General features: G+C 48.5%; 1 protein-coding gene across 6 annotated transcripts in view; it reads right to left on the bottom strand.

Moving 5' to 3' along the window:
* Positions 1–1305: 1305 nt before the first annotated feature.
* Positions 1306–12917, bottom strand: part of LOC112992054 (cotranscriptional regulator ARB2A homolog) — a 274848-nt gene continuing 263236 nt past the window's right edge. For all 6 annotated transcript variants that reach the window (XM_064501471.1, XM_064501473.1, XM_064501474.1 and 3 more), the window contains one exon: positions 1306–4339. In XM_064501471.1, coding sequence (XP_064357541.1) covers positions 4197–4339 — 143 coding nt within the window. In that variant the 3' untranslated portion in view covers positions 1306–4196. The remainder of the gene's footprint in view (positions 4340–12917) is intronic.

Below are 12917 nucleotides of genomic sequence, written 5' to 3'. Positions count from 1 at the left end.
TTTCTTTGGCTTTTTTTCTTTCTTTCTTTTTCTCTTTCTCTTTCACAGTCCTGCTGTGTTTGAGGGTCCACACGAGAAGACTGGATGGCTATTTTCCTCGCGGAACGTTTTTTCCTCGTCCCGCTCTTTGGCGAGGAATATTTACGCTTGTTGACCCATTGCTCCAGACATGGCATTTCGGCTTCAGCTCAGGCTTTCGGTCCCAACAAGCTGGTGGTTCTCCTGCCGGTCCAGTCCCACCTTTTGGCCAGTTTTGGACTCCCAGTCCCAAAGTTACCCGCGGCACAGACTGTTGCATAATGTCAGATGTCACCGAGTTTCCCGGTGATGAAATCCGAGAAGGCTCATGTCAGACCTCTGGTTGCTAAAGACATCACTGCATGAAAGATCAGTGGTGTGAAACTTTAAAAACATCGATCCAAATGAATCAATTAAATCAACATTCATCCGTCCTAAGTGTGCTTTAAGACTATCATTGTTGCCTTTTTACACTGCACAGATCTGGAGATAAACGCTGGCACGCTTTCCTGCCCCATCTCTTCTTCGGGAATCGCCTCTGCTGGTTTCCCCCCTCAGCCGCCAGTGCTCCCAGCACACACGCTGCCTGTGGGACCGGCTCTGCCCGCTTCTCCCAGTCCGCCCCACAGCAAGGGTCCTTCCCTCCCGAGGAAGGGCTGGGGCTTTGGGAAGCGCCGATCAACCCCCTTTCCCGGGCTCCAGGCGACTGGTTTTGGTCAGACTAATGGAGGATTAGCAAAAAGGGAGAGCGCTAAAATCCGAGCTGCCCCCTCCGCTCCTGCCCGCAGAGGGAAGGGAAGGACGGGGAAGGGAAGGGAAGGGCAGGCGGACCCCCGTGTTGCCGGGGGGCAGCGCAGCCCGCCGCGCTCGGAGCCGCGGCCCGGCGAGCCCGGCAGAGGCGGCGGCAGCAGCCCGCTCGGGGCCGGGCCGGCAGCGCGGTGGCTCCCCGCCGCCGGGGCAGCGGAGGCAGCGGAGGCAGCGCCCGGCCGCCCCTCCCGCCTGCGAGTGGGAAACGCGCAGCCGGACCCCGAGCGGCGCCTTCGCCCGTGACTCCCAGGGAGCCTTCGGCGGCCTGGGGCAGGAGCCGCGCCAGAGCCCCCCGGCGCACGTCCCCCCGGGCTGGGCGCCGCTCGCAACCCCCCTCTGCTCCTCGCAGGCCGCTCCGCTTCTTCACGCCCAGCCGGCCGCGCTGCGCGGAGCCGCGCGGAGCCGCCGCGCCCGGGCATCGGCGGCGGGGCGAGAGCGCGGCCCCGCCGGAGCTCAGCGCCAGCAAACGAGCGCGCGGCGGAAGAGAAAAGATCATCTTTATTTTTTGTTCAGTGTAAACAGAAATGTACAAGTCGTAAGAACTCCCAGTGCTTTACAGTTCTTTACAGAGGCAATAATAACACAAGCCAGGCGACGGCGAGATAAAGAAACGTTTAAAAGGGCAATTGTTACAGTAGAAATTTTTGTACACTTCATTTTGCATCGACACTTAAAAAAATAGATCCATTTTCGCGACATTTGGCACCTTGGAGATCCCTTCACGCACCCCTGGCGCTGGCCAGCGTGTTTTGGGGAGCAGACCTCCCCCGGCCCCCCCCTCCCCGGCTCTGCACAGAAACCCAAAATATGAAATGTAAATCCACGAACAACCACCTCCTCCGGCAACAGGGCTGGGGTGGAAACAGGCCAGGGGCGCCTGCAAGCACCCGAGGCGGGGGTCAGGCCGCCGCCACCTCCAGCGCCTTGAAAGTGCCTGGGGAGGGAGGCAGAGAGGCGGGGGCCGAGGTGGCCCCGGCTACACAGCAACTCCCCCCGCCCCGGGCAACAGGTTCCCCTAGGAAACCTGGCGGCGCCGGGCGCGGATTTTGCGCTGCCGCCGCCTAGGCGAGGCGCGACCCCCCCGCCCGTGTGCGGGAGCCGGCGGCCTCCCCGGGGAGGCAACGCTTCCCGAAGGGAGAGGTTACGGACAACCAGGTGGCCGCGGGGGGAGGGAAGGGACGGAGATGTTGCCGTCGTTAGTGCGCGGCAGTGACTCCCGGCCTCGGCGGCAGCCGCGGCGCTGCCCCGCTCCGGGGACAAGGGCAGAGCTTGGCGAATCCCCTGGATTTAGACTCCAAGCCGGGCAGAGCCCCCCGGTACTCCCGGCCGCTGCCAGCGCCCTGCCGGCACGCTCGCTCCGAGCAAACCACAGCAGACCCCCGGCTTGCTCCCTCCCCAAGCCCTCACATCGTGTCCCCGCCCCAGCTCCGAAATGGGAAATGTTACGGGGGGGGGGGGGGGGTCCGGGTCCCAGACCCGTGCGGCGGCTGCAGACGACTGAACCGGCCCGAGGACACCCGGCGGTCGGCGGAAACACCGCCCCGAGGTTTGCCTCCTGCGCCGCGGCTCCCACAGCACCAGGAGCGATACGCGCACGGCCGCGGAAGAAAAGACCACTTCAATTTCGCACCGTCCAAACTCCAAGGGCTCAACAGCGCGCCCGCTTGCCAGGCACGGCAGCGCGCACGGCTCGTCGCTGATCACACGGCAGCGGTGCGAGGTGCCGGCGCTGCGCGGGCGCTGCGCGGGGGCTGCGCGGGCGCGCAGGGCGCCGCGGCCCGCCCCGAAAAAGGGGCGGCACGGGGAGCGCCGGCCGCGCGGCCCCGCAGCCGCGGGCGGGCAGGTCACCGCGCACCGCCACGGCGAAACGTGAGCAGCTTCGCGCTAAAAGTAATCAGGAAAAACGTGCCCCTTTTTCTTTTTTCTTTTCTTTTTTCTTTTCTTTTCTTTTCTTTTCTTTTCTTTTCTTTTCTTTTCTTTTCTTTTCTTTTCTTTTTTTGCGGTCATCGTTCACAGTGTGGTCCAGGCGGTCCATGAATAGGCATTTTTAAGCAGGACTTTCAAAAGGAAGAGGAGATCTACAAATAATGCCATTGATCCAGCAGGAGGAGAAAATCTCTACAACAAAGGGACTTTCCCATAAATCTGGACCAAACTTCTTGGACCCTCCTATCAGCAGAAAATGAAAGAGTGAAGAGCTGATCTCACCTGGTCCCAGAGAAAGAGAAGGCTACTGAGTGTAAAAGCATGCGCTTGTTAGCACTCCAAGATAGAACTGGCTTTAAAAAGAGTAATTCATATTTTGTTCTGTCTCAAAATAGACTTTCTATCGGAATAAAAAATAAAGGTATCAACCAAGTGCTAAAAGTAAATTTTAAATACAGACATTTAATCTATGTTACACTTTTCATTAATATGTGCACTAGAACCGTTTGCAGTTTTAAAATTAGAGTTGCAAACTCTTTGTGAAAATGGCAGTTCTAGGATCACAGAGCAGTGAGATTTTAGCATCACTAGGTTTTGTTTCAAAAATAGCTATTTCTTTTTGTAATGTACAGATTTGCTGGAAACCTTATTTTAAATTCAGAGATATTTCTCCGCAGAAATATCTAGTCTTGATTTATTATTTCATAGGAGCTACTTTATGCACAGTCTGTCCCCTGGTCTTGTAAGAAAATAAAGCCAAACCAAAAAGACTTTGTTAGAATTACAGAGAATAACTAGTATTTATAAGTCCAAATACTATTTAATCACATTTGTGCTGTTTATGGGTTTGCTTTTTAAAGTTTAATTTAGTCATTATGGCTTGAAAATGAAAACCCTACAAAACCACAAATATACTGTATTATTAAAAAATGCATGTAAGCAGTTTAAAAGCAGATGCAGATAGGGGGAAGGACAGGAACTGGGGAGACAAATCTACCTGTATCAATTATTTAAAAGCAATTCTTAAAAAATGCATAAAACCCAAACTTCGCTCCTGCAAAAGGAGGAGGGAAAGAAGTGAACCCTGGAAGGAAGCAACAAAAATCCTGCAGGCAATAGGACCACGAAGAAGCTGTTAAATTCTGGCATCAGCTTGGTGCAGGGCTATGTCAGGGCAATTAGAGCTGCACCATGCTGCACTGTGCAGTACCACTGTCAGCCTTAATCTGTGCGCTGATGGGCAGCACGAAATCCAAGTTACAGCCCACAGGAAGCACAACCAGTGAACCCATATTGCTTTGACAGTTGCACTCATCTAGAAATAATGCAAAACGCTATTTAGATGTATACATCACGACCCTGTGCTCTAGGAAGAAAACAATCTAATGAGGGGCTGGGAGACTGCTTGTGGAAAACAGGCAGCAGAGAGATTTGTTTTCCTGCTTTTAAAATTCTTCGTATTTTATCCTGTTGGAGCGCCGCGTCGGGGCCGGTTTCACCGAGCTGTTCTTCGCCTCTATTGCTTCGCTGAAGAACTTGAAAATAGACGGGAAGCTCTTCCAGGACGTCAGCTCGTGACGCTCTGTACCTGCAGAACACAAAGGGCAGAGTCTGACTGCGAGTCGCCGTGTGCCGCTGGCGTGCTCAGCGCAGCGCCCCGCGTTGCCCCGGTCCCGGGACCCAGCCGCCCCGCTGCCGTCCCTGTCCCCGCCGCTGCCGGCACAGGCGTCCACGCGGTGTGCGCGCACACACGCACACACACACACAGGCACGCGCAGCCCGGGGAGCCGTGGCCCTGGCGGCGCTGGGCGCCTCTCCTTTCCCTGCCGCTTACTTGGGAATCGCGGACCCTGAAAGCGTCTCGGGCCTGGGGAAGTCAAACCCCGAAGCACCCTGCCACAAACAGCTTCATTAAACCTGTCTGGCCTAACTGGGAAAAAAGTATCTACTTTTCAGGGCTTGAGTACTCCGCACTTCTTTTTTCTTTAACACTGATTTCAGCCCCGTATACACATTTTAAATAAACAGAACACCTGACTTTAAAAACAACTAACACATGACTTAGGTGGTTCTTTTCCCGACAAACCTGTACACAATGCTGAGGCAGAAGAGTGAACCTCTTCTGTTAGCTTTTCCCTCTGCATACACATTCACCTGTTTCTGATCCTTGCGGTCAGCGCTCATCTATTGTTTTACAAGCGTTTCCTTAAACACGCAGTACCTTTGCTTTATTAAAAAAAAAAAACAATATTAATGTCCGCCCTCCCATAGAGATAACGAGCCAAGCGCTTTGAAAGAGTTGGGATCTCTTCCGAGATAACCCAATTATGCAGAGATGCTGCCTGGAAGTCTCTGGATCCTGGGCCTCTGTTTGATACTTTAACATTGTTAATGATAATTCTTTAGTCTGTAATAGTAGGTCATTGCTATGGTTACTCTACAATGGTGCAACACTTCGCTTTCCCCTTCAGCTATTCGCTGAGACCTGGTAACCACATTTGTTGCCTAGCAACAGTTTTGTGACAGTATCACAATCGGGGAGTGACAACAATGAAGGACAGGGTGCGCGGAGCAGAGGGCTGTAGCGCGGCCGGGTGCTGACCCGGGCCGGGTGCCGGGCCAGGCGGTGCGGGCCGGCCCCGCGGCAGCGCGCCTGGGCAGGGGGACGGCAGCCCCGACGAGGGGCGCCACGCCGCCGGCCCTCCGGAGACACCCGCCGAACAAAGGCAGGCCACCACCACCGGCGCGCGGAGATGCACACCCCCGCCAGCCACCCTCGCCACCGTCTACACATTTCCTAGCCCAGAATACGTGCACTTTTCGGAAACAGTTGCTACACATATGCCTTTCTCTCCAGAAACTCTTTCATAAAGACGCTCTCAGTCACGTTTCCCTCCCCCAACTCACTAAAAGGCAGCCATCACACAAGCGCCTCCAAAAAACCCTCACATAAAGACACCACTTCCCACACAAAGAGACTTTTTTATACAAAGACAATCCACGTCACACACACACACATATTTCCCCCCCCCCCCCCACGTTCGTTGCATGAAGACAATTCATGACATCTTACACAAATTTCCTGCAGGCATCTTTTATACAAATACTTTCCACCTCCAAATTCATCCATCCTTTCATAAATCCTCTTTACTGGAAGGCAATCTAGCACAGCTCACAGATGGCTTTCAGCGCAGACGATCTACCCCTTTCCCTGCAGAGACCCACCCGCAACCATACTCAGCAAGGCTCGTTCCCCGCTTTAGGGTCATCCAGTACACAAAGGGGTCCAACCAGGGCAGCAGGATAAAGTTCCCCTTTCGGCATATGCCACAGACCCTTCCTGCCCAAAACTGCTTTGGTTATGGTGTGACCTGTAAGGTATGGTGTGGTATGGTTGTCCACTGCCACCACACACTGCCACAAGCAAAGGTGTCATCTGCAGAAGCGCGTTTTACAGAGAAATGGGCTGTCATAACACACACAGTGGACGTTCCTGCACAGGTAGCTCGCCTCACACATCCATGTCACAGCACACATTAACATCACGTTGAGCCCCAGGAGGCAAAACATCTTCACGTATGGCTTTCTGGGCCCTACGCAGACACTTCCCACATGAACCCATCTCTGTCACTCCCACCTGCCTTTATCCATCTCTTTCTGTCTCTGTTGTATTCATGCTCATTAATATCTGCCGGCTTAAACCAGTTGAAAATATAGGCAGTGAACATTATGCTGCCCCCCGCCCCCCTTTTTTTTAAATCAACAACGTTTCTCCTTTGTGAAAGGGCCATCCAGAAACAAAAAGTGACAAAACAATAAGTTTAAGAAGCCTCCCCCTTCCTTTCTCTGTCTGGCCTTCTCCCATGCACTCTTCTCCTTTCCCCAGGAGAGACCACGCTCACGTGCACCGGTGTTACTGAAACTGATTAACCTACAGCTTTCCTGCAGCAGCCCCTCTCAACCCACCCCTCTCAAAAAACAATTCAGGCTTTGAATCTAGAGGGACTCAATGATTCAGCGGTCTAAAGCAATTTTAACACTCTCTATTTTCCCTTTCCTAGTAACAATCTTACTGACAGATGAACAATTTCCCTGGTGATAAAATCACTACAATGGCTATTTAGTTTCTAGGATTATGATGATTCTTTCCTTGATTAATATTGCAATAAGAAAAGCCTGCCAAGTATCTACCTTGGCCCTTTACAGTCATTTAAAGGTCAAATTTTGTCCTTACATATTCACATCCAACTATTACTAAAGGGAGAGCCCTAAAAATTTAACACTGCACAGGCTGTGCATTTGTGATTTATATACCGAAGGTCTGTAAGACTGGAAAGAAGCAAGAGGAGTTATGTCCTAATGGCGATGACAGATTTGGCCATAAGGTTTTCACCAGAGGAAAAATACTGTTGAAGACCGCAAGCTCAACTGTGTTTAATAGTAGACAAAGCTAAATTAAACGCATGAGAAGCCATCTACTTTTCGACAGAAAGAACTGTTTGCAAGGATCAGATAACAAGAAACAGTCATACTAAAGCCAGGATACTCTAAGGTATTTATAACCTGTGTGTTCACTAATTTCAATGGCAGTGGTTATAAACTACATGATTCAACACATTGTATTAAGCAGTGGGTTGTAGCACAAAGTAAACAGCTATGACATTAATTCTTTGGGTGTTTGAGAAATCTTGGGAGCATGGTGTAATAAAAAGACATGAAAACAGCATGCTAAGTGTGGGAGACAGCAAGAACATCCTAAAATATGCTAAGACTACAGTTGCAGAAGAAAAAAAATTTCAAAAAAATCCCCCAAACCCCACAAAGAAACAGCGAGGCAGCCAATATGGCTACTCAAGGATCCGCAGAGAGAAAAGACTCTCTGCTGGAGGAGTATCTCTGCTGGAGGAGAGTCAGCAAGGTACAAACAAAAAATGGAGAGTTACTCAAGGATTCCAGTGAGAAATGCGATAAAAAAAGCAGAATGACTTCCCAGTTGCTAGTGAAGAAAGAGCTGGGAAGAACTGGATTTATATTTTAACAAGTACAGAACATCACAGGAAGAGAACTCCAAGGAGAAGGTGGTTCCATTAATAAATGAAGTAAAATGAGTAATGATTGCAAAATGGTGAACAAGTTTCATAATCAATTTATCCACCACAACAAGGAGATATTGACAATTAGAAATAATGAAGACTTGCCAATACAGTTGTTGATACAAAAAAACCCAAAACAAAACAGGTAGGGGAATACTTGCAAAAATCTAATATACAAATCTTCAGGTCTGGATGACATGCATCTGAGGGTCTTAAGGGAATCAGTTAATGAACTTGCTGAACTACTGGCAATTATTTCTGAAAATTCATGCACAATCAGGAAGGCACCAGAGGACTGGGGCAGGGGGAAGGAAAAATAATGCTAATTTGAGAAAAGAAGAATTAAATGAAGCTGCCACATGTAAAATTTACTTTTGAATATTATTAAAATAAGAGAACAACATTAAAAAATTGCAAGTGCCTTTAGGGTAACAGGGGCCTTAAGGCAAAACATGTGTAGATTTAACAAGAAAAGATAAAACCAAACTTGACTACTTCATCGAATCACAAAAATTAGCAGGCAAAAGATTTCTCCATTAGGGTGTCTTTCTGCACAGGTCAACTTGACAACTCTAGCACGCAAGGAAGCTGGGGAAATCACTTGCAGCGGACTATGACCCCCCACTCTCTAGTGGGCTGCAAGTCACCTTTACGTCTAGTTTATAAATGATTTGCTTTTGTAAGAGCCAAGGAGCTCTTATGATACTCTGGATTTACGTAGGTATAATTCTAGCGTAACACAGCCCCAAACCACTGAAGTGGCTCCCTGGGGAGGGGAACACCTCTGCAGAGGGGGTGCAGTGTGGCGCCCGAGCAGATCAGCTGTGCCAGGCCCACGCTGGCTCCAGCCATGAGCAGCGCTGCTACCTGTGCTCCACGTGCTCAGCACCAGAAGCAACAGCGAACACAACGTCTGTGTGTGTGTTCAGACGTCGCACACCGGCTCCAGTTTCAGCATCTCATCTCAGGACCGTTCCTTGCCTCATAGCAGGCTGGGGCTCTCTTCCCTGCAGCTGCACAACCGTAAGTTTGGAATAACATAGTGGTTCATCAGATTCACTACATTTTGACTGAAGAAAAGCATAACTTTGCAACGATGAGACAATGTATGATATCTCAAAACGACTTGGAAATGAGCACTGTCACACTTCTCGGAAAGTAGCTAGAGCACTTGAGAAGATAAACAGTAAGTAACAGCATGGAGTTGAAAATACACCTATGATGTGCCAGAGCGATTGGTACTAGGGTTCAAGTCTTTTAAACACACTTATTAGTGATCTGAAAGAATAATGAGAGTGCTTATTAAATAAATTCATTAGCAGGTGATATATTCAATAGGAGATGAAGCAAACATAAGAAGAGGCAGAGAAATTAGAAAAAGCAGTCCAAATTTGGTTCCATGTTTACAGAGGTGGCTATACAGTGTGACTGAGTGAATGGCCCAAGGGATCATTTGTGCATACATTTAGGTGTGTATTTTAGCTGCCTCACCTTGCTATTTGCTCTCAAGAAAAACAGCTCTTTGGCTAGAGAAGCTTACAGACTCCTTCAGCTGAAACTACCGAGCCCACGGACCGTACGAGCTGTGTCAGCTCGCCTCGCGGAGTGAGGAAGCCCCATAATTCACTCTCGCAGCGATTCCCAGCTGTGCGGCACAAAGGTGCCCTCCAACCGAGTTTGCCAACTGCGCAGGACAAAAGCCTCCCTCGGCGGTGTTTAGAAGCTGTGCAGAACAATGGTGGCCCCCCGTGGCGTTTACAAGATGTGTGGGACAAAGGGTTCCCATGCGGCGCAGGAGCAGAGAGAGATTTCGATACAAGTCGCTGCACTGAAATATTTCTGCGGAGAAAAAGTTTCCAGGTTGAAAAGTTTCTTCCACAGATATTAGCCACAATGCTGACCTCGGGTCTGGTTCCTTAAGCAACAGCTCATCTTTAAATACCACGGACTTCAAAATGAATTAAGGGTGCTCCACGCCTCAGGATTTAGTGCTTATCGGAACAGATTGTATTGCCATTCCTCAGGAACTGATCTCACTCAGTGGAAAGTTTACCATTGATTGCAGTGGGAGCCAACTCTACTGCAGTTGTCACATGCTGCGCTGAAATCCTACCATGCTGAGCAATGTTAATGCCAATGTTAGGTAGGATGTTAACTTTGGAACTGCACTGAACTTCTTGGCTCTAAACATTTGCAGAAGTTACTTCCACATTTCTGACTCAAGACTTCAAATTACACTAACATGAAAGGCCTTAAGCCTTATCAAAACTTGACGATTAGCATGTTTCAAAGGGTGAAACACAGCCTTTCGGGGACGTTTGCATGAACAGAAGCATTTTAAAACTCACTAAACAAGTTTTCTTTATATTTCCATAACTCAGAGAAGTCATACAATTCCGTTCTTCCTTTACAAATAAATGAACAAACCAACCAGCCCCTTCTGACTGGGGAAGGTGAATGCGATATGCCTTTCAGAAAGAATTTTTCCTCCCAAAAGTTATGAATCAATGGAAATTTCTTTTTTTCCCTCTCATGCTTTCTCTTTCTCTCTACACACACACACATACACACACACACACACACACAAATTAAAGTCTTCATATGATGCAATTCTAGTGTTCAGATCTGCATGCAAAGATATTCCTTGCCTCTGCCGCACCTACGTAGATGCTATTAAATGACTCCTGTATCACAGAGTTATTTCTAAACAGGAATTTAACATTTTTATCTTAGACTATGTCAGAGGTTATCAAAGAAACAATAGGTTTAACTATTTTTAATTCATAAGGTTTCTCCATTTATGATTCTTTGGCAGGGATCCTTTTGATCTGCACACAAAAATAGTAATGTGCTTTATAGATGTTACTGCATTTGTTGTGACTATTTATTGATGTAGACCTCCAGATCTCAAACACAAAAACAGCAGAAGCTCTCAGAGCATCACCAGCAAAAATATGGAAAAAGGAGAATAAAAAAATACCTTGTTTAAAATCACTAAGTACTTCTGACAGGGAATATGAGAGATTTGGGAAAAATGGGGAAGGAGTCCATTAACTCAAAAGTTTGAGAACCAGTGACCTTAGGAGCTTCTCATATGCAGTTCTAGACGTCTCAATGCTTTAATCAAAAAATGGTTAAAAGCTTAGGCAAAACTAAGAGAGAAGCCACAAAGCAATTAATGAAATAGAAGTAGTGATTTCTGAGGGAACATGGAAAAAAAAAAAAAGAACCCTCCCGCCCTCCCCCCATGTGTTTAGTTTGGCTTAGAAGCAATAGTTTATGGAGTCATGGACCTGATAATAATCTGAAAGCATCTGCGTAGGAAAATGACTTGTTTAGAGGAACCATGAGGGAAGAACCAGATAAATCCGAAGAAATGAAAATACAACTTATATAGAGGGCTTAAACTCACAGTCAGCTGTTTTAGATGGAATATTCATCCAAAGAAAATTGTGCGATTCTGTCTGGCAACAGTAGAGAATGGACTACATATACTAAGATATTTTATACTTAGTTATTATCTCCCATGACACAGGCAGAACACTTAATTTTTGTAGGACGTCCATTATCTGCAATATTTTCAGTGGGAGGATGGAAAGAGAGCTACAAGATGCCCTCCCATCTGGAACACAGATTACCTCTGAACTCCCATATTTGCAACCAGCCTCCCCCCCACCTCATTTATAGCACATAAACTACTCACAGCAAGCAACTGATTTATAAAGGTAACAGAATACTTAATTCCTCTTGCCACACAAGCAACAGACACAAAGATTCCTACGAAAGCTCACTGCAAATATGCTTGGTAAAGCACGAGAGACAGGAGGCTAACACACTACTGCAGTTGCCGTTATTCACTATTCTTCACTAAACATTAAGGGCAGTCCCATGAGCACGGGTCATTTGTGTGCTCCTCTGAGCACTAACTGGCCAAGTAAGTGAAAGTTGGAAGGTCATTCACTTCTGAGTGCAGGTGGCTGGGTCACCCAAAGCCAAGTCGCTTTCTTTTGAGTATATGTTTTAAAAAATAACTGTTTCAAATAGCTATAGGTCCTTCCCAGTAAGAACCATGTAGTGCCCTAAATTCAGAACTGTTATTAATATCAATAGAATAATCAGAGACTCTAGATGGTCGCAGTAATATAAGTTACACCCAGCTACATTAAAAAGAAAGAAGGAATCACAAACAGGGTAACAGTTAAAAATGCAGGCTGAAAAAACAGCATTTCAAGAGAAAGAAGGATTACAGCATCTCAGTGGTTTTAAAGAAATACTGGACCGAGGGCTGGCCTGAACTGTTGCTCTTAGGATGACTAAGCCTAAACGCAAACGTGTCTTTGGCCCAAAATTTCGTAACAGTCTTCTGCATAAAGAGGCAAGAGTTGACAAACCCAAGTATAACTGCTCTTATCTATCAAATAAACTTGCAGTGAGTGTAGATATAAAAGACCAGATGCTTGGTCCTGTTCCAGCGCCTCTGAATGGCTGGATAGCTGGGGGATTCGCCGGGTGGCACAGTTTGCATAAACACCTCTCCGGGATGCCACCCCTCTCAGCCCTGCTTTGCAAGGCAAAAGGGAGAGGCTTGGCGGCCTGGCAAAAGGCGAGAAGCGTGGCAGGCAGGACAGCTGTTACCAGCTAGTTCAGGTTAAAATAGCCCTAATTTGCACCAGGGCCCAAACTGTTCCCTGGCAACCACCAGGATGAGGAAGCACAAATGCCGCCTTCACCCGGGCTTCATTCAAGGGCTGCCAAGCGCAGGGCTGCAGACAGAGGAGCTCCCACAAAGGAGCTGCGCGAAACCCCTGCCTTCGCTCGGGGGCGGGCTCGTTTCTCTGAGCGCCTTGTGTGCGGATATCCAGCTTGCCAAACATCTGCGGCACTGCCCTGCACAGCGAGAGGCAGCCAGGAAAAGAGCCAGCCGGGGGGATGCGGGAGAAGCTTCTGTCAGGCTTCCCAGGAATTCAGCTTAAGGGGAGGGAAGCTTACTTTGGGGCCGAGCTATAAGGAGAGTCACTGCATACGTGCTCCCAGTGAAATGGCACACGCTGCGTGCCGGGTGAGCTGCCCCTG

This window comes from Dromaius novaehollandiae, chromosome Z, assembly GCF_036370855.1.
Source record: "Dromaius novaehollandiae isolate bDroNov1 chromosome Z, bDroNov1.hap1, whole genome shotgun sequence".
In the NCBI taxonomy this organism is placed as follows: Eukaryota; Metazoa; Chordata; class Aves; order Casuariiformes; family Dromaiidae; genus Dromaius; species Dromaius novaehollandiae.
Note: the sequence above shows the minus strand (reverse complement) of the source record. Positions and strands in the feature narration are given on the sequence as shown.